The 20945-nt window shown below is 45.7% G+C and overlaps 1 protein-coding gene across 1 annotated transcript in view; it reads right to left on the bottom strand.

Annotated features, from left to right (window-relative positions):
- The window catches only part of TANC2 (tetratricopeptide repeat, ankyrin repeat and coiled-coil containing 2), a 529014-nt gene that overhangs the window by 100473 nt on the left and 407596 nt on the right, over positions 1-20945 (bottom strand). The window contains exon 10 of the mRNA XM_084857421.1: positions 2680-2805. Within this exon, the coding sequence (XP_084713547.1) occupies positions 2680-2805 (126 nt within the window). The remainder of the gene's footprint in view (positions 1-2679; positions 2806-20945) is intronic.

Genomic DNA, 20945 nt, shown 5'->3' with positions numbered 1-20945 from the left:
TATAACATGGTCACTTTCCCCCAGAGTTCCCGTAACTGCTACTTTATCCACTAAGTCATCTCTGGCTGTCCTCCAGTCTCATCTTCAAGTACCTGGAAACGGTTCCATAGTTCCACTGCTTCCACTGGTGCAGAGTGGCTTCTAGTTCTTCTGCTCCTGTCACCCTTTTCCAAGGAGTATCCTCTACTTCATTTTTCCTCACCTCAGCATTTTCCTCTTCTGCCTCAGCTGGCTCTTGCTCTTCAAGCGTCTGTTCTTCACTTTGCTGCTGTAGTTCCACCATTCTGTCCAAGGACTCTTCGTATTCTCTTATTCCCTGGAGGGTCGACATTCGCTGCTCCAGTCCTCTTACTTTTTCTTCCAGCAGTGTGATCAACTTGCACTTGTTGCACGTGTAGGCCATGTTGTTCTCCGGCAAGAAAACAAACATTGCAGAGACCTTGCAGGTCACCACCACTGGAGAGTCTTTTCTTCTCATAGTCTCTTTTCCCTTTTTGTTTCTAGCTTTCTGATTGTACTGGAATAGCCTGTGCTTTGTCCTCTATTCATTGGGAGTCCCACTGGTATGGAACAGAGTCCCACTGGTATGGAAGTGTGTCTCTTTTATGAAGAGACTCTTCATAGTCTCTTTTCCCTTTTTGTGTTTAGCTTTCTGATTGTTCTAGAGTAGCCTGTGCTTGGTCCTCTCCTCACTGGAGGGTAAAAACAGAGTCCCATTTCTGGGAGTGGAGGTCTCCTAAAACAATCATTGGTAGGGGGGAGGGAGGAAGGATGGTCAGGGCAGCCTCCAACCTGAGTGGTACAACAAAGGAAAGGATGTCTTAAAACCCGCCTCCCCATACTTTATCACCAGCTACAAACTGGAATGCTATAGTGCGGTGGCTGTCATGGTCCAGACTACCAGCAGCAAGTTGGATATTGACTTGGAGGGAGAGGGGGCATCTGAGCCAGAAAGGCCAATGGCATAACCAGACGCATGGGATCTGACTGAGCCTCAGTCAAGGTGCCAAGGACATTCTGAATCAGAGACCCCTGACCCAGAGACCCTTGAGCGTGTACCACCAGCAACTGCAGCCCTTGAACAGGACTTCACTGAAGGGCCAGCATTCTCGCCTTCAAGGGCTGCCACTGAGCCTGGTCACCACTGCAGGCAGGCAGTGTGCAAGAGGAGAGGCAATCAAGCACCAGACTCCAGACCAGAGGACTGCTCAATTCTCCATCAAGTCAGGCTTAGGGATTCTCTCAGCTGCACCTCTTCCTGGGGACCTGTCCAGAGTTCTGAAGGGCCTCTCTCTGACCACTTTTGCTTCCTGACTTTGAGTTTTGACCCTTTTGAGTTGATACACAGTCTTTGCCTACCAATCCCCTGATCTTGGTACCTGCTCTGAATCACTGCCAGACCTGCTTCCTCTAAACTTTGCTGTGGGCTCATCCCTGTCAAGACTAGCCAATAATACTACAGAGAGTTGGGGCTGACTGAACAGCTGGCTGTGCAAGCAACCCCAACCTCAGCAGTACAGTGGGCAAGGGAGGGTTTATTCCAACACTATCTGGGAGAGTTCCTTTATATTTTTCCTTGTTGAAAGCAGCGAGGAGGGAGGAAATTGGCCTCACTGGGGGGAGGTGGATAAAGAAATACTGTCTTTGTTAAATGGGGTGGGACAATCCCCTTCTCTTGCTTTTGTCACTGTCACAACTTCTAACTGTTTCTAAGGAAAGGCATTGTACCTGCAAATCTCATCCAGCCCCAGGCTGAGAGGATCACTCTCTTTCTCTTTCACTTTTTTTTTTAGAAAGTAATATTTTCTGCCTACCTAGGCAGAATTTCTTAAAAACACTTAAGTGCCACCCTAGGTGGCTCTGTTTCACTGTCCTACCTGTTGGTAAGTGGCCATTAGATTTGATATTAGAGATAATTATTTCTGACTAGATTTAAATCTTATTACTTCAAGGGAGCAATCCTATCTAGTCAGGTGGCCGCCTCTGAACTCGGAGGCGATTGCCTATCCAAAGCAGGGCAGGAGAAGCACAGAGGGGATCATTCCCTCCTCGCTTCTCCTGCCCTGCTTTTTCAGCTAGACAGCCAATTGCAGCTGTCTAGCCATGGGAGGAATGGAGTGAGGAAGGAGGCTGCTGTACGACACACAGGATGTGTCATACAGGCAGTTCCACCTTCCCCGCCCTGGAACACCCCCAGCCGTGCCCCTCTCCGGCCACTCCGTGCTCCTCTTGTGAGTGCGGAGGATGGGGCTGTTCCAAAGTGGGGGGAGGTTGGTTCTCTGGGAACTGACCTCGGAGAGTGGGCTCTGAGGTCGGTTCCCAGAAAACAACATATCCTGTGGCCATCTAGCTGCTGTCTAGCAGCCATAGAATTTCCTCTTAAATGTGTTATTTATGTATGTTTTGGACAGCTGTGGTAAACTACTGCAGCAAAATTGGAAAGCATGGTCTAGAGCAGATTAGGCTAGGTTACTTCCCGATTTGTGAATATCTCATGTCAATATTTATTAGCCATCTGTGGTAGAGAGATTGCTGCTACATAGTGTTTAACATTCATCTTCATAGTGGAAGAACTTGTTTTTTTTAACTTTAGAGCCTGTGTTTTGTTTCTAAGACTTCAGAGCAAGGACAAGAAGTTTGTGAAGACCCTAGCATATATCACAGATACATCATCCTTACCTCTTAGGTCCTGTTGTGTACGAGCACCAGCCATGCTCTGGCGAGGCATCCGAAGAGATGTGCGTAGGGGAGCATGCCGCTGCTCATCCAAATAAGCTAGATCTTCTAAGTGGGCTGAGCTGGTGGCTGTCAGTAGGAAAAAATGCTTGATCAGACACACTCTCACTACGTTCTAGTAAATACACACATATAACACTCATTAATTAAGCCATTCTATATTTGATACTAGGAATTACCTTTATGTAGAAGTCAGCTCTAATTACACAACTGGGGTGTCTGCAGGCAACCCAGGAGGTTATGTGTCCATTACGGGCTTGCCTTACTTTATTGATTTAAAATATTAATACCCTGTCTTTCCAGAGCAAGGTCTTTAAAGACAGTTCAGATGGTTACTTGATATGATGCCCTGTGTAGCAGGTTTTTCAAACCAAGTACAGCAGATCTGTATGTGGAAGCCAGCTATTGGTATGCATTTGTACAGCACAGGGGTGGTCAACTCGTGACCTTCCAGATATTGTTGGACAGCAGCTCCCATCTTCCCTCACATTGGCTATGCTGGCTAGGGCTGATGGAAGTTGCAGTACAACAACATCTAGAGGGCCAAAGGTTGCCTACCCCTGGTATAGCATGTGGGCTGTGTTCAGGTTCATTCAGGTTTGACTTGGGGGGGGGGAAAGCACGTATGCAAATGGCGGCGCCCATGGGCGCCACCATTTGCATTCCTGATTTAGGCACGGGTAGTCTACGTAAAGATTTACGTAGACTACAGCGAAAATAAGGGGAACGCAAATAGCGTTGCCCTTATTTTCGCCGTAGTCTACATAAATCTTTACGTAGACTACCCGTGCCCAAATAAGGAACGCATCAAGGCAAATTATTCATGCTTTTCAACTGGCTAGAGCACAGTTTAAAGGGGCACAGGAGGGGTCCTTTTGTTAAGATGAATTGCCAAAAAAACAAAAAAAATCCTGTTTCCATCATTATAAGCCTCAAAATTCTACTGCTTATAAAAATGACACCTGTGTAGCTAATAATGTGAATCTTGGCATCTATGATCTACCCAATGAAGTACAACATTTCAAAGTGATCCAGTAAAAGTGTCCACAAGTACAGCAAATTAAAAACTGCTGAAAATTGACACATTTGTACTCATATCATATATTCCTTTCAAATTTCAGGGAAAACTACTGATGTACTTCATTCAGGTTTGTCAAGGAGTTGCGCCTTTCATTGGTTCAGTGAAGTTCTGAGCAGCAGTTCAAAAGTTATTAAGGTTCTTTTGCCTCATGGGAGCCTATGGCAGCAACTGTTGGTAAAGTTATGTTGGGCATGCTCAATTTCACTCTAGAGCCTAGAATATTGTAGCACTCCAGTATTTTGAGAGGAATTCCAATGTTCCTGTCAGCATTCTGACAGTGGGGAAGGAGTAGCAGAGAACTGTCAACTAAGATGAGGTAATTTTGAAGACTGAGGGAATCACTCTCATTGACTGATAGATCATTGGTGAAGAAGGGATAGGGAGGGAAAGGGAAAAGTTATGTTGGAACCTTGTGCAGGCTTATTCAGAAGTCAGCCTTTCTGAACATAGAGGGACATACCTATTCGTTTGTACAGGTCTACTCTGTTAATGACTTCTTAGTGTTTTGTCCTTTAGTTTGAATTTTTGTTTGTTTCAAAACACTGTAATCATATATTTCCTTTTTAAAAACCAGGGAAATTCAATGATAAAAAAACCTGCCAGCTTAAGAACAGAGTTAAAGCTAAAGCTTATGGTTAGAGTGAGTTTGGGGTGGGGCCTGTCATCACAAGCTGGTTTGCTGGGGCCTCTCCCACTGGCTGCTACAACCATCAGCTGACCAGCCACTCCTCTCCTTTACAGGTATTTCAGAGCTGGGGCTGCCAGTGAACACTTAGCATCATACTTGGAGATGCACGGAGGAGCACATGAGGACCCACCCGCCGCCTCTCCAGAGATACCAGCAACCAGTTACTAGTAGAACATAGTGGCAGCAGAGGGCCGCAGCTTTAAAGACCAGGAAGAAAGGGGCAAATAAAGATCTTATCTGCCCCTTCTTAGCTGTTGCGTTCTCTTTTATATTATTTTATATTTTATCATTTTAAATGATATGCACTTTCCCCCCCACCAAAGTCAGCCGTGATAGGCTACGTAACGATTTACATAGCCTATCACAGCTGACTTTGAAAATCTAGCCGTGATAGGCTATGTAAATCGTTACATAGCCTATCACGTTTTTTTTATTATTATTTTATTTTACTGGGAAATGGCGGTGGCAGCAGCCGGTCAGAAGACCGGCTGCTGCCCCCGCCTCCGCCGAAACGCCGCCGGGACCCGCCGCCGAGAGGGACATTCGACAGAGGTAAGTCCCATCCCGGGGGGGGGGGGGGCGGAGAATTTCCCCACCGATTCGGGGGGCCGAATGCGTTGGCATTCGGCCTCCCGGAGATTTGTGGAGAAATTATCCGCCATCCCTAGCTGGTATGGCTGGTGCTCCTGTTGAAGTCCAAGTGGAATGCAGAGATGACTCAGGCAGTTGACACAATTGTGCCCAAGTGCCCTCTCCCTCTGAGCAGAACCCAGCCAGCTCCTTGGTATACACCCAAGCTGAGGGCAATGAAGCAAGAGGGGAGACAGCTAGAACGCAGGTGGAGGAAACTCGTTCTGAGTCTGACCGAACACAGGTTAGAGCTCATTATCGAGCCTACTCTGTGGCAGTGAGGGTGGCAAAGAGACAGTTCTTTTCCACCAGCATTGCATCTTCTCAGTGTCGTCCACTCAGTGGTTCGCAGCCTGTTACGTTCTGGGCCAGGGAGAGAGACTTTGTAACCCTCGGTTGCATGCTGTGACGAGTTTGCATGGCACTTTGAAGATAAAGTCGCTCAGATTCGTCATGAATTGGATGCCATGATTAATGCAGTTCCATTGGTAGAGGCATTCAGGGCACCATCTGGTCCAGTTTTATTGGATGAGTTTCAGTTATTGAGGCCTGAGGATGCGGACAACGTGCTTGGCTAAGTCTGATCGACCACTTGTGTGCTTGACCCTTGTCCTTCATGGCTTATTACATCAAACAAGGAGGGGATGTCTGGCTGGGTCCAGGAGGTTTTAAATGCCCCCTTGAGAGAGGGAGTGGTACTGGCTTCTTTAAAAGAGGTGGTAATCAGACCACTCCTGAAAAAGCCTAACCTGGACCTGGAGGATGTTAACAATTATAGGCCAGTGGCCAACATCCCCTTCCTGGGCAAGGTGCTTTGGCGGGTGGTTGCAGGGCAGCTCCAGGCACTCTTGAATGAAACGGATTCTCTAGATCCATTTCAATCGGGTTTCAGGAGTGGTTTTGGAACGGAAACTGCCTTGGTCGCCCTGTGGGATGACCTCTGCTGGGAGAGGGACAGGGGGAGTGTGACTCTATTGATTCTCCTGGACCGGTCAGCGGCTTTTGATACCATCGACCATAGTATCCTTTTATTTATTTTATTTATTTATTAATTAAATTTATTAATCACCCATCTGACTGGCCACCCAGCCACTCTGGGCGATGTACAACCCACCATAAAACAATTTAAAACAATAAAATTTTACCATATTTTTTTTTTTTAAATACCCTAACCCACCCCAAATGCCTGCCTGAACAACCTTCTGGATAGGTTGTCTGGGTTGGGAGCTGGAGGCACTGCACTGCAGTGGTTCTGCTCCTACTTGGATGGCTGATTCCAGAAGGTGGTACTGAGGGATTATTGCTCTGCACCATGGCAATTTTGCCATGGAGCTCCATGGGGCTCTATTTTATCCCCCATGCTGTTTAAAATCTACATGAAACCGCTGGGGGAGGTTATCCGGAGGTGTGGACTGAGGTGCCATCAATATGCGGATGACACCCAGCTCTACCTCTCTTTCTCATCAAACCCAGGTGAGGCTGTGGCTGTTCTGAATCAGTGCCTGGGCACAGTAATGGACTAGATGAGAGCCAATAAACTGAAACTGAATCCAGACATGACGGAGGTACTGTTAGTGGGTGGTGTCAGGAGCGCCCTAGCTGCCTCTTGCAGTCCCTTCCAATACTCAGGACACAGATGACGAGGATTCTTTCCAAGGCTTTATTCCTTTATGACTCTTTCAGATACTAATCACTAGCAACAAAGCAAGGAACAGCACTGGGGAAAGATAGCAGAGTAGCCTAATCTCGAGGTAAGGCAGTTGGTCCCCGTTTGAAGGGGAACCACGGGAAGACTCTGAACTTATGGGCTAGGGAGAGATCCTCCCTCTTTCCCTTGGGTCCTCGGGACGCGACTGTTGTCTGAGTGCCAAACGAGCAGAACGCCTCCTTTCGGTGCCCTCCATCTGCCGTCGCTCCCTGCGTCTGCACCGAGCGTCCAGCAAGCCCCCCTCCAGCGCTCTCTCACTGCCAGGGTCACTATCTATCCCAGGAATGCTGGCAGGAGGAATCTCTGCCAGCTGCTGTGCCTGTGAGAGATGAGCGAGCTCCTCTCCCACGGATTGCTGTTCTTCCTCAGAATCAGAACTGCTCTGGGGCTCTATGGGCTCAGTTTCCACCCTGACAGGTGGTTCCTGGCTAGGTGATATTCAACCTGTTCAGGAGGGGCTTGCACTTCCGCAAAAGGATCAGGTTCATAGTCTGGGGGTGCTCTTGGACCCAGAACTGTCACTTGAGGCACAGGTGAACTCAGTGGCACAGAGCACCTGTGCCTCAAGTTATCAGCTTAGGCTGGTATACCAAATATGCCCTTATTTGGACAGAGATAGCTTAGCTACAGTTATCCATGCTCTGATAACTTCTCGTCTGGATTACTGAAATGCATTATACATGGGGCTGCCTTTGAAAATGGCCTGGGAACTTCAGCTGGTTCAAAATATGGCAGCAAGATTGTTAACAGGGACTGGCCAATTAGCTCATATTACACCAGTACTTTTCCAGCTGCACTGGCTGCCAGTCCATTTCCAGGCCTGATTCAAAGTGCTGGTATTAACATTCAAAGCCCTTAGCGGCTAGGGGCCAGGTTATCTGAAGGATCGCCTCCCCCCTTATGTGCCTGCCTGGATCTTAAGATCATCCACAGCGGCCCTTCTCCATGAGCCCCTGCCAAAGGAAGTGAGGCAGGTGGCTACTAGGAGGAGGGCCTTTTCTGCTGTGGCACCCGGGCTGTGGAATGAGCTCCCTTGTGAGGTTCGCCTGGCATCTACATTGTATTCCTTCCGGTGCCAGGTGAAGACCTTTTTATTTTCCCAGGCATTTTTAGCATTTTAGCATTCCAGTTTTTTAGCTCTGCTGTTTTAAATCTGTATTTTAAATTACTGCATTGCTGCTAGGTTTTATTCTGGTTGTATTGTTATACTGTGGTTTTAATGTTTTTATATTTTATATTGTTTTACTGTGTGCTCTTTGGTTTTAATTTTTGTGAACCGCCCAGAGCTTCGGTTATTGGGTGGTATAGAAATGACATACAGTAAACAAACAAACAAATAAACAAAATTATGTTCCACACAGCCAGGAAATTAAAAGCTAATGCTAACGCCTTAACCGACATGCCCCGTGATCAGTAATGATGTTACGCAATGTCACAAATTGTGCTTGTTAAGAAGCAACAAATAGGTGTGGGTCAACTCACAGGAGGATTCCTGTAGCAATGCAATAAGGGCGCAATCCTATGGGTTGCGCTCTGGGTACTCGTAAGCCTCTGAGCTTGGAGGCTTATGAATATCCTATGTAGAGAGGGAGGTGCCTCGTGCTTACCTCTCTGCATTTTAGCTAGATATGCAAGTTTGCCCATCTAGTTGAAACTTCGGGGAGGGGGAGAGAAGGAGGCAGGGATGGCCATAGGAAAGATCATAGGAATGCCGCCCTGGTCTCCTCCCCTTCCCCAGGAACGCATCCTTCTCCCTGTCACCACACTCCATTTTACGAGCACAGAGAAGCAGCCGATGTAGTTCTCTCTGTGCCAGCTAAAAGGGGGAGGGGAATGTAGTTTCCTGGCTCTGAGCTCGAAGCCCTGTCTATGAGCTTGGAGCCAGGAAACTGAAAAATCCTATGTCCCCCAGACACTCTGTAGGGGACATAGGATTTCTCCCTAAGGCTCATATGCTTCATAAGGCAATACAGGACCAGGACAACATGGGGTATCTTTGCTGGGCCCAAGCACTCCATCCTCCTCACCTGGATTGGGGCCTGAAAGACCAAGGAAAAGCATGGGTGCATGGAAAGTAAGTTGTCCAGAGCCAAAGGATGGCTGGGGGAGTCGTGACTCCATCTTCTGGCCTTCGTTTGCTGCTCTGCAATGCCAGGTCTGTTACCCAGAAAACCTCCCTCATCCATGACATGATCCTGGATGAGGGTGCAGGCCTGGCATGTATTACGGAGACCTGGCTGGCCGAGGCTGCTGCTCCAACTCTTGAGGCCATGTGTCCAGCTGGATTTTCATAAGCACAGCAGCCGAGGGCTGGGGATTGGGGAGGGGGAGTGGCTGTTATCTACCAAGAGTCCTTGGTCTTCACCAGACCCCCTCTCCAGGAGACCAAGGTTGCTGAGTGCATGTATTGGAGGTTGGGCCCGAAGGGCAGTCTGGGGATTCTGCTAATGTACCGTCCACCCCGCTGCACAACTGACTCCCTGGCCGAGGTGCTTGAGGTGGTCTCTGATGTGCGTGTGCAGTCCCCTAACTTACTGGTGTTGGGGGACTTCAATGTACATTCGGAGGCCATCCTCACAGGAGCACCTCGGGACTTCATGGAGACCATGGCTTCCTGGGAGCTGCACCATATTCTAACTGGGCTCACCCATGTAGCCGGTCATGCACTAGACCTTGTGTTTGTTTCTGGAGAAGCGGGGAGTGATCTGGAAGTTGGGGGTATATCCACCACCCCCTTGTCATGGTCAGATCACTATCTGGTGACGTTAGACTTCTCGGTTCCACAACCCCTCCGCAGGGGCGGAGGACCCATTAAAATGGTCCACCCCAGGCGTCTTATGGATCCGAATGGATTCCTGAACACGCTTGGGGATTCTCTGGAGCACGCCAACGGCCACTCGGTTGAGACCCTGGTGGGTGGCTGGAATGCCACAATCACTGGGGCATTAGATCGGGTGGCTCTGAAATGCCCTCTCCCCCTGAACAGGGCTCGGACTGCACCGTGGTTCAATCCACAGTTACGAGCTCTGAAACAGGAGGTGAGACGGCTAGAGTGCCGGTGGCGGACGTCTTGCTCCAAAGACGATGAGACACGGGCTAGAGCTGTATCTTCAGCCTATCATGTGGCGGTGAAGGCAGCAAAAAAGGAATATTATGCTGCCTCTATCGCGTCTGCAGAGTGCTGTCCCAGGAGGCTGTTCCAAGTGGTCCGGAGCCTGGTCGGTCCTGTGGCTCTGGAACCTCCTGTGAGGCCTTGGCAAGGCACTTTGCAGATAAAATTGATCGGATAAGGAGTGTTACTCCGCATTCTGTGGATACAGTTAGTGAGCAAGAGGCGGCCTGTGACAAACCGGTTTTGTGGGATTGGTTCCAGCTTCTTCCTCCTGATGAAGTGGACAAGGTGCTTTCATCTGTAAGGCCGACCACCTGCTTACTTGATCCTTGCCCATCTTGGCTCATTATGGGCTGCAGAGAGAGACTGGGTGAGGGGATCAGGGCGGTGGTGAACGCCTCCCTTGAGGAGGGAGTGATGCCATCAGCCCTCAAGGAGGCAGTGATAAGACCGCTCTTAAAGAAGCCCTCCTTGGATCCCCAAGGTCTGGACAACTTTCGCCCAGTCTCAAATCTGCCATTTTGGGGCAAGGTGATTGAGCAGGTGGTGGCGATGCAGTTGAAGGCACACTTGGAAGAAACCTATTATCTAGACCCATTTCAGTCGGGCTTCAGGCCTGGGACAGAAACGGCCTTGGTCACCTTGGTGGATGATATGAGGAGGGCTCTGGACAGGGATGAATGCTCCTTCCTTGTTCTCCTCGACCTCTCAGCGGCTTTTGATACCGTTGACCACGGTATCCTCCTGGACCGCCTGGAGGGGTTGGGCATTGGAGACACCGTATTGCGGTGGTTCCGGTCCTTCCTCTCCAGCAGGTACCAAAGGGTAGCACTGGGAGAGGAGGTTTCGGACCCGTGGCCATTCACTTGTGGGGTGCCACAGGGTTCCATCCTCTCCCTGATGATATTTAACATCTATGTGAAGCTGCTGGGGGCTATCATCAGGAGGTTTGGGGTGCGGTGTCATCAGTATGCGGATGACACGCAGCTCTACCTCTCATTCAAATCTTCACCAAGGTTGGCCGTAGAATCCCTGTCCAAATGTCTGGAGATGGTGAGTGGCTGGATGGGGAGGAATAAGCTGAAGCTGAACCCTGACAAGACCGAGGTACTTTTGGTGGGAGACAAGAGGAGGCTGGGGGATGTTGACCTGGTGTTGAATGGGGAATAGCTACCCTTGAAAGACCAGGTCCGCAGCCTGGGGGTCATTTTGGACTCCCAGCTGTCCATGGAGGCTCAGGTGTCAGCTGTGAGCCGGACAGCGTGGTATCAACTCCATCGGATACGGTGGTTGCGCCCCTTCCTTCCCGACCATCTGTATCATCGGTAGTACATCCCCTGGTCTCCTCTCGTTTATACTGTAATGAACTCTACGTGGAGGAGTTACCCTTGAAGACGGTTCGGAAGCTGCAGCTGGTACAGAATGCAGCGGCTCGCCTGATTAAAGGCAGCCGCTGGCAAGATCACATCACTCCAGTGCTGAAGGAGTTGCACTGGTTACCAGTTGTTTTCCGGGCCAAATTCAAGGTATTGGTTTTGACCTTTAAAACCCTATATGGTTTCAGCCCAGCCTATCTTAAGGAGCACCTCCAGCAACACCAGACAGGCCGCTCAACAAGATCAGCCTCGGATGGCCTTCTCTCTGTCCCATCAGCCAGGACAGCTAGACTGGTGGGAATGAGGGAGAGGGCCTTTTCTGTGGTGGCCCCCACTCTGTGGAACTCCCTCCCTAAGGAACTCCGTCATGCCCCCTCTTTAATGAGCTTCCGCCGTGCATTAAAAACGTGGTTGTTCAGGCAGGCATTTGGGGTGGGTTAGGGTATTTTAGAAAATGTTTTTATTGTAGAATTTTATTGTTTTAAACAGTTTTATTATATGTTGTACATCGCCCAGAGTGGCTGGGTGACCAGCCAGATGGGCGATTAATAAATTTAATAAATAATAATAATAAATAATTGTAAGCAAGCACAATTTGTAATATTGCACAGTATCATTATTGATCATGGGGCAAACCTGTTATGGCATCAGCCTTAATTTCCAATTTCCTATCTTTGAGCCAGCATGAGATAGCTTTAACTCTGGTTTTAAACCAGCAGGTTTTCTGATAATTTATAAGTATATTCTTCCTGAGAAAATAGGGATGACAACCTTTTTATAAATAATATAAAAGATACCTATGGCGATCAATTAATAGTAAGAATTCAAAGAATATTCAGATTGATAGGGCCACAAGGCAGGGCTATGCACTCTCTGCCTTACATTTGTAAGATGTATGAATCCCTTGCTTCAGTGATATGAGCTTCAGATGTTATTACAGGAATTAGTATAGGATCACACAATTTTAAGTTGAGTCCTTAGGTTGATGATACAATGCTTACTTTAATCAATCCTATTCTATCTTTACCAGAATCTCTTAAGAATGCTAGAGATTTTGGAAATATCTCAGGATATAAAAGAATTACACTTTAGTAAGATTATTAGTTTAAATGTTGCTCAAGAAATTAAAGATTTCTTGAGTTCAGAGTGTGGGATTAAATGGATGTATAAACCTGTGAAATATTTAGGGGGCTGGTTTGTGAATTTACATGAACTTTGTGATTTCAGCTATATGATACTGACGAGATCTATTAATATAGATCTTTAAAAATTGTCCAGATTAGGTATTTCTTGGCTAGGGCATTTAGCCATACTAAGGGAGCAATCCTATCTGGACAGGCGGCCACCTCTGAACTCAGAGGCGATCACTTACCCAATGTATGGCGGGAGGAGAGCAGAGGGGATCCTCTCCTCCACCCTTCAGCCACCCTGCATTCATGGCTAGATAGTCTGATTTTGGCTGTCTAGTCACGGGAGCTTGGAGCTGGGGTGGGGAGGCCAGATGACGCAAAGGAAGCATTGTATCATCACTTCCATACTTCCTGCCCTCAGAAACGCGCCCTTTTGCTCCACTCCACACTGCTCTTATGAGCCTGGAGCCTGGGGATGATCCGTGCCATCTATGAGGTGGCGGGGGTGGGGAGGCAGTTCTCTGGGAAACCGCCCCATCCTATGGCCATCTAGCCGCTGTCTAGCAGCCATAGGATTGCGCCCTTAAAATATTATTTCCATAATCTTGTTTATTTTTGCGAATTAACATTCCTAAATCAATTCTACAAAATTGGCAACATATGTTAATAGATTTTATCTGGAAAACTAAAAAGCCAAGAGTAGCTGCAGTATCTTTGAAAAACCCGATAAAGAAGGGATTTTAAAATGCCTAATGTAATAGCTATAATGTTATGAATCTTAAATCAATTGCTCAATGGATCAAGGTACAAATGTAAATGCCTTGGTTTATTATAGAACAGTATTGCAGTAAAATTCTGTTATCAATATTCCCCTATAGAAGGAGAACGTTAACTGATACAGGTGTTTTATTCCATCCAAATTGTTGAATTGAGGCTGTAGTGGCAATTTGGGATAATCTCACAAATATTTTAGTATCCAATACATTCCTTTTGTCATATTTTGTTTTTAATGAAAGTTTTATAACTGGGGAAGAAACAGCAATGTGGAGAAGTAAAGAACTCGTTCATTTTATTTATTACATTTCTATACCACCCAATAGTCAAAACTATCTGGACAGTTTGCAAAGATTAAAACTCTAAAAAGTCATAATATAAAACGAATGTACAAAAATATAATAATGTTCAAATACTCATCAATAAAAGCGGAGAGGTTTTTAGATGTAATTAGTAACAGGAAGAGTAAACCAAGTGAAGAGATTTTTTTAAGATGGATCTACTCCATTTTAGTTCACTGTAATCACAAGTTACAGTGACCACAATGGATAATTATGTAAAATATTGCATACTTCATTTATTATTTGTTACTTTTCTATCCTGCCTTTCATCCAAGGAACCCAAGGCAGTGTACATGATCCTCTCCATTTTATCCTCACAACAACCCTCTGAGGAAGATCAGACTGAGAGTCAGTGACTGGCCCAGTGAGCTTCATGGCCAAGTGAAACGAGAGCCCAGGTCTCCCTAGTCCCAGTCGAACCCTCTAACCACTGCACTGGCTCTCAACTTTAACTCCTTTTGAGAATTTGTTATACTCAAAAAAAGTATTTAAAAAGAATATTACCTAAGGGAGAAATCCAACAGGATTGACAATAAATAGATGGAGGGCTCTGATGCCAGAGCATCTGTCTAAGGCCTGCATGGAAGGGCAGGATGATCAACAAAGGCTTTTTAGCCTCCTGTTCCTCAAATGGATTTTTATCTAGACAGGCTCAGAGCTCTCCTACTTTCCTGGGGGCAGGGATGCAAATGGTGAGTCTTCTGGATCCAGTGGATTCACATCCTCTCCTCTCCCCAACCCTCTCCATCCGCTGGCATGCCCCCTTTCCTTGTCCTTCTCCGAGGTCACAAGAGCCACCTTGGAAGAGGTTTCCATGGTGGCTGGGGCAGGGAGGATCAGAGTGGGGATTCCTTCAGAGGTTGTAGCTCTGTCTACAGGCTGGGGGAAGAATCCACCATATCCTATGGCTCTGCAAATGCCATCTGGGAGCCACAGAATTGCTTTCTAAGTTATATCTATTACTGCTGTCTTTAGATAAACAGAGAGGGAATGGTTTCGAATCCAAGTGTGAAAAAAGACTCAGGGTGTTGCTTCATCACCTTGCATCAATACAAGAGAGAATTATTATAAATCATGTGTCAATGGTACTGGACTCACAACCTTCCGTGAATGGCCAGTCATGTGTGCACAATAAATGCCTCATGTAGAAAGGATCTAAAACCTTTTGCACTGGGGCTTACTTCTGAGTGGACATTCATGAAATTGAGCTGTACTTTGCATACCTGGTGGGAAAATGTCCAAATTGTTAAGAACTACATTTGCATACATGTGTGTATGTGCAGATGCAACCCCTGGGCTGCAGCTGTGACCCTTGGAGCCAAGAAGGTTGTGCATCGTGCTCTAAAGATAGCTCTGCCGGCCAGCTCCTGCTAATCTGAGGCCTCTCGTTCATGTTACGTCAGTACACTCCTGCTGATCCAGGCTTCCTGTCCTTGAATTTTATCCACCTGCGTGCACCCTGTTGGACTGCTGGTAATCAGGACAGTCTGACTCTAAGAAAATTATTTTTTGAGCTCTGCATTTTGTCTTTGAGCTGCAGTCAAATTTCTTTGTAGCAATAAGACTCTTACTGCTCAGTTAAATTAAAACATTATGTAGGCATGCAAAAGGAACTAATGCCTTTTGTTCCACAGAAGTCACAAAAGAGCTATGTTTCTCTGCTTCTTAACAGAGGAAACTCATGGAAGGGTTACTAAAAATAAGCAGGAAGAAAATGAGGACAAAGGTGTGAAACAAAGTTACAGACAAGGTAATGCCTGGTAGTCTAGGCTCCCACATGGAGTTAGATGAGGGCTTGCTGGGATTAACACTTTATTTCACTGATATCCTTACTTTCTTCCATGCATCTCAATGCAGTGTATGTGGGGCTTCCAGATCGTAACCTATTCAGGCAGACCATATTCAGGCCTGTTCAGCAATGTTTCTGCATCATGAACTTTCAGACCATACCCTGGAATTTCATTCTCAAGTAACACTTAATCAGACATTAGTGTAAAGCAATAACAACAACAAAAACCTATCAGAAGTTGTGATAAAACTTTTCCAGAGAGAAGGAAATGCATTTCAACTTGGATTTCAAGCAATTCATAACTCCATAAAGCCCTTGTGATATAAACTAGTGATGTGCAAACTTATCTCAGCTCAACTTGGAAATGGGTCACCAATTGTGAGTATTTTTATTGATTAAAATATTTTTACTGATTATTTTAAATTAATTTTAATGTATTTTATTTCATTGCTTTAAAATTACGTCTATTTCTGGTCCAAATCCTGGACAATAACCTCAGCTCAGAGAGAACTACACAACTACCTGCAAAAGGGGATTTTTAAGGCTCTAGGGGTCAAGGCAAACAAGCCCAGTGATGCTCCTGAACTATGAGATCTATTGGACTATGGGATCCTGAACTATGAGAACTATTGAGATCGATAGGCATATGGTCAAGGAACACCTCATTACTTTGAATGAGTTCAAATCTCCAGGGCCAGATGAGCTGCACCCTAGAGTAATAAAGGAACTGGCAGAAGAACTCTCAGAACTGCTGTCTATTCTCTTTGAGAAATCATGGAGGACGGGGAAAGTGCCAGATGACTGGAGGAGGGCTAATGTGGTCCCTATCTTCAATAAGGGTAAAAAGGAGGAACCTGGGAACTACAGACCAGTCAGTCTGACATCAATCCCTGGGAAAATTCTGGAGCAGATGATAAAGCAATCCATCTGGAAGCACCTCGAAAACAATGCCGTGATTACTCCAAGCCAACATGGATTTGTCAAAAACAAGTCCTGCCAGACAAATCTGATCTCATTTTTTGATCAAGTAACCTCCCTTGTACACTGTGGGAATGCTGTGGACATCATATACCTCGACTTCAGCAAAGCTTTTGACAAAGTGCCCCATGATCTCCTGATGAGCAAACTAGCTCAAAGTTGGCTAGATGAATCAACAATCCGGTGGATCCACAGTTGGCTACAGAATCGGACTCAAAGAGTGCTTATCAATGGGACCTTCTCAAACTGGGGAGAGGTAACGAGTGGGGTACCGCAGGGTTCAGTCCTGGGCCCAGTGCTCTGCAACATTTTTATGAATGACTTGGAGGAGGTAGTGCAGGGAATGCTGATCAAATTTGCAGATGACACAAAATTGGGCGGGATAGCTAATACGCTGGAAGACAGAAACAAAATTCAAAGTGATCTGGATAGACTGGAGCGCTGGGCAGAAAACAACAGAATGACATTTAATAGGGATCAATGCCAAGTTCTGCACCTAGGAAAAAGAAACCAAAGGCACAGTTACAAGATGGGGGATATGTGGCTCAACAATACTACAAGCGAGAAGGATCTTGGAATTGTTGTCGATCACAAGCTGAAGATGAGCCAACAATGTGATGTGGCTGCAAAAAAGGCAAATGCTATTTTGGGCTGCATTAATAGAAGCATAGCTTCCAAATCCCAGGAAGTACTAGTTCCCCTCTACTCAGCACTGGTTAGGCCTCATCTGGAGTACTGTGCCCAGTTCTGGGCACCACACTTTAAGAAGGAGGCAGACAAACTGGAGAGCGTTCAGAGGAGGGCAACAACGATGATCAGGGGACTGGAAACAACGCCCTGTGAGGAGAGACTGAAAGAACTGGGCATGTTTAGCCTTGAGAAGAGAAGACTGAGGGGAGATATGATAGCACTCTTGAAGTACTTGAAAGGTTGTCACAGAGAAGAAGGCCAGGATCTCTTCTCCATCATCCCAGAGTGCAGGACACGGAATAATGGGCTCAAGTGACAGGAAGCCAGATTCTGGCTGAACATCAGGAAAAACTTCCTGACTGTTAGAGCAATACGACAATGGAACCAATGACCTAGGGAGGTGGTGGGCTCTCCCACACTGGAGGCATTCAAGAGGAGGCTGGACAGCCATCTGTCAGGGATGCTCTGACTTGGATTCCTGCATTGAGCAGGGGGTTGGACTCGATGGCCTTGTAGGCCCCTTACAACCCTACTATTCTATGATTCTATGATTGTATATGGGGGGAAATAAGCTGTGCAGTCTATAGCTTATCCATGCCCTGGGAAACTTCCTAACCCATGCTGCTAATAGCATATGAAAATGCTTTTATTACAGGTTTACTAACTTCCCCTAGCCCATGTTTTCATGACCCTTTTAGCTTGTAATGAGACAAAAGTCAAGTCGACTTTATTGTAATATAGCAGTCAGCCATTATACATCAGAGGTCAACTCTAAGCGAACATACATAAACAGTGGCACTCCAGAATGGAAAAATAACCTAACATTGTTTCGCATTTGTCCCATTGGTCCTTGCATGCAACTGCAGGGCGAGCACAAGGAATTTGGCAGTTCTACATGTTACGTATTTATTTAGATCACTTAGTAAAAAGCACAATTTTATAGGGGAAGGCTTTCCCTTCACAAGTCCAGCAAGAGGAGGAAACACTTATTTCTAATATCACAATAGGTGATACATTCAAGAATAAAATTAATAATGTCTTCAATAGTTGGAGGATTACAAAAAAAAATCCTCTACTTTCCTTAGGGATGTCCTTAAGACACCCTTCCCAGTTAGCCAAGGGAAGGACATTCATCCATATCCAAGAAAAAGCTATTATAATTCTTAGTATTAGATAAATCAAGCAAGTACTTTGGAAGTATTAGTAAAGAGGAAGTTACATAAGCATACAACTTATTAGAAGCACAACATGCAGATTCAGCCATTTGAGACTTCATCTCAATATCCCTGAGCCATTGTAACAATACACTTTGTTCTATCAACACCTAGGGATAGTAGAAAGGATGTAGAGAACCCCATGTTCAGAATAATCAAAAGGATTTTTGCCTCCAAGAAATTGGGCCCATCTCCTCAACTGCTGCTAGCGTAAATTCAGGTGCATGTTTAAATATAATCTTCAACCAAAAAAGCAAGGCTAATTTAAGAGATTTTAGTTATCATAATTAACAGAAAGCTGTTAACAGTATTGACTAAATTGCCTCAATACTCTATGTATTCCTATCTGAGCATACGAAATGAGAATAGCATCATCCACATAAAGAGGATTTAAATCTTATTAATCCCTACCTTAATGGTGAAATAGCTATCACCTTTTAAGAATTCCACTACATCATTAAAAAATAAATTGAAAAGAACATCCTTGTCTTACACATTTTGTAACTGGCACAGTGTTAGATAATTGTCCTTCATGGCCTACTCTAATGCTTACAGATGTCTAAGAGTACACACTCATGATACGGTGTAATAGGTGTGGATCAACACTCAAGGATTGTAATTTGTTCCACAAACAATGTCAGAGAATAGACTCAAAAGTGGCTTTTAAATCAACAAACGCCACAAAGATCTGTTTGGTAAATCCAGCCAAATATTTATCTATAATATGCTTCAGGAGGCAATAGTGGTCAAGGATTCACTGTCCTTCATGGAACCCACTCCATTCTGGAGCAAGGAAGGCCTTCTCTTCAACCCTTTCCTCTAATTTCTCCAGGAGATGCCTGGCACAGATTTTCCCCACAATATCTAACAGACTGACAGGTTTGTAGTCTGCCAGATCATCCTTAAGGCCTTTTTTGTAAAGAGAGATCACAACAGCTGAAGACCAGCTGGAGTGGAGAATACCTGAACCTGTCAATAAGGGAAAATAGAGATGCAAATATAGCTGCCCACCACTCTGGAAAGGTAGTGAATAGGTCAAGGGGAAGGCCATTTTCCCTTCCCTTCCATTTTCCCTTCCCATTTCCATTACACAGGCTGGAAATCAATACTTCGGCCCTTTCCACTGTGACAAGTTCCCACTGGGGATCCCATTTATATTTAGAAATAGCATTGGAGCTGAATCCTTGATTACCTGGATCATTAAATACTTCCTTAAAATGACTTTCCCATTTAGTTGTAACAACATGTCCATCAAGAACAGGAGCAGTTCTCCTCTCTATCTTAGAGACTATATCCCAGAACCTTCTTGGAATTTTTTTTTGTGAGAGAACCAGACCAACCTTCTTCCATTGATCTTTATAGTATTCCCTTTTTAATCTCTAACTAATATTTTATAAGATCTACGCATCTCATAGAATGAAGGGGGAACTGAAGAACAACCACTGTGTCAGGGTGGTAACTGAGCCAATAGAGCCCCAGAGCAGTTCTGATTCTAAAGAAGAACAGCAATCCGTGGGAGAGGAGCTCGCTCATCTCTCACAAGCACAGCAGCTGGCAGAGATTCCTCCTGCCAGCATTCCTGGGATAGATAGTGACCCTGGCAGTGAGAGAGCACTGGAGGGGGGCTTGCTGGACGCTCGGCGCAGACGCAGGGAGCGACGGCAGATGGAGGGCGCAGAAAGGAGGCGTAGCGCTCACTTGGCGCTCAAACAATGGTTGCGTCCTGAAGACCCAAGGGAAAGAGGGAGGATCTCTCCCTAGCCCATAAGTTCAGGGTCTTCCCGTGGTTCCCCTTCAAACGGGGACCAACTGCCTTACCTGGAGCTTAGGCTACTCTGCTATCTTTCCCCAGTGCTGTTCCTTGCTTTGTTGCTAGTGATTAGTATCTGAAAGAGTCATAAAGTAATAAAGGAATAAAGTCTCAGAAAGAATTCTTTGTCGTCTGTGTCCTGAGTTGGCTATTGGTGGGGACTGCAAGAGGCAGCTAGGGCGCTCCTGACACACTGTTTCGATAAGATCTAAGCATTTTCCTCATCTGACTTTTCAGCTTCTTACTCCTCATCAAACCATGCATTTCCCCATTTATTTTGATGGTTCTTTGAAACAGATACATTTTTCAAGGGGTTTAAAAAAGATCTATCAACTGCATATATAGTTGAATGGCCAAACTGATATCAGCAGCCTGCACTACCTCATTCCTTAATTTCAACGGCTCCTCTGAGTATAGTTTATATTCCAAATTGTAGTAAGGAGTTCCATTTACAGTGGTGAGAAAAAGTTTGTGAACCCTAATGATAATTACAGAAATTCCATGGTTTTACCATGATAGCCTTCGTGAATCAAAACCAGTCATTTTCTAAATAACCAATAAGGTTTATATTAACCAATTCCATATCTTGTGAAATAAAATGATGTATAAATTAGGCAAACAATTAGCACTTAAGAGTCAGGGTATGTGCGCAAAAGTAAGTGAACCCCTGGGTTGCATCAGCTAAATTAAAGGGAATAATTAGAATCAGGTGTTTAAGTAATTAGGTAGATCTTCAGGGGTGAGTTTGGGAGGTCCCACCCTATTAAAGGATCAGGAGCTTTGGGAGTTTGGTCTTCACCATGCCGTTGTGTGGAAGCATGTCATGCCAGGATCAAAAGGCATATCTGAGGACTTCAGAAAAGCAGTTATTGCTGCTCACCAGTCTAG

Source organism: Heloderma suspectum, chromosome 5, assembly GCF_057233095.1.
Source record: "Heloderma suspectum isolate Gila_16-S chromosome 5, 16-S_ref, whole genome shotgun sequence".
In the NCBI taxonomy this organism is placed as follows: Eukaryota; Metazoa; Chordata; class Lepidosauria; order Squamata; family Helodermatidae; genus Heloderma; species Heloderma suspectum.
This window is presented reverse-complemented; position numbering and strand designations above follow the sequence as displayed.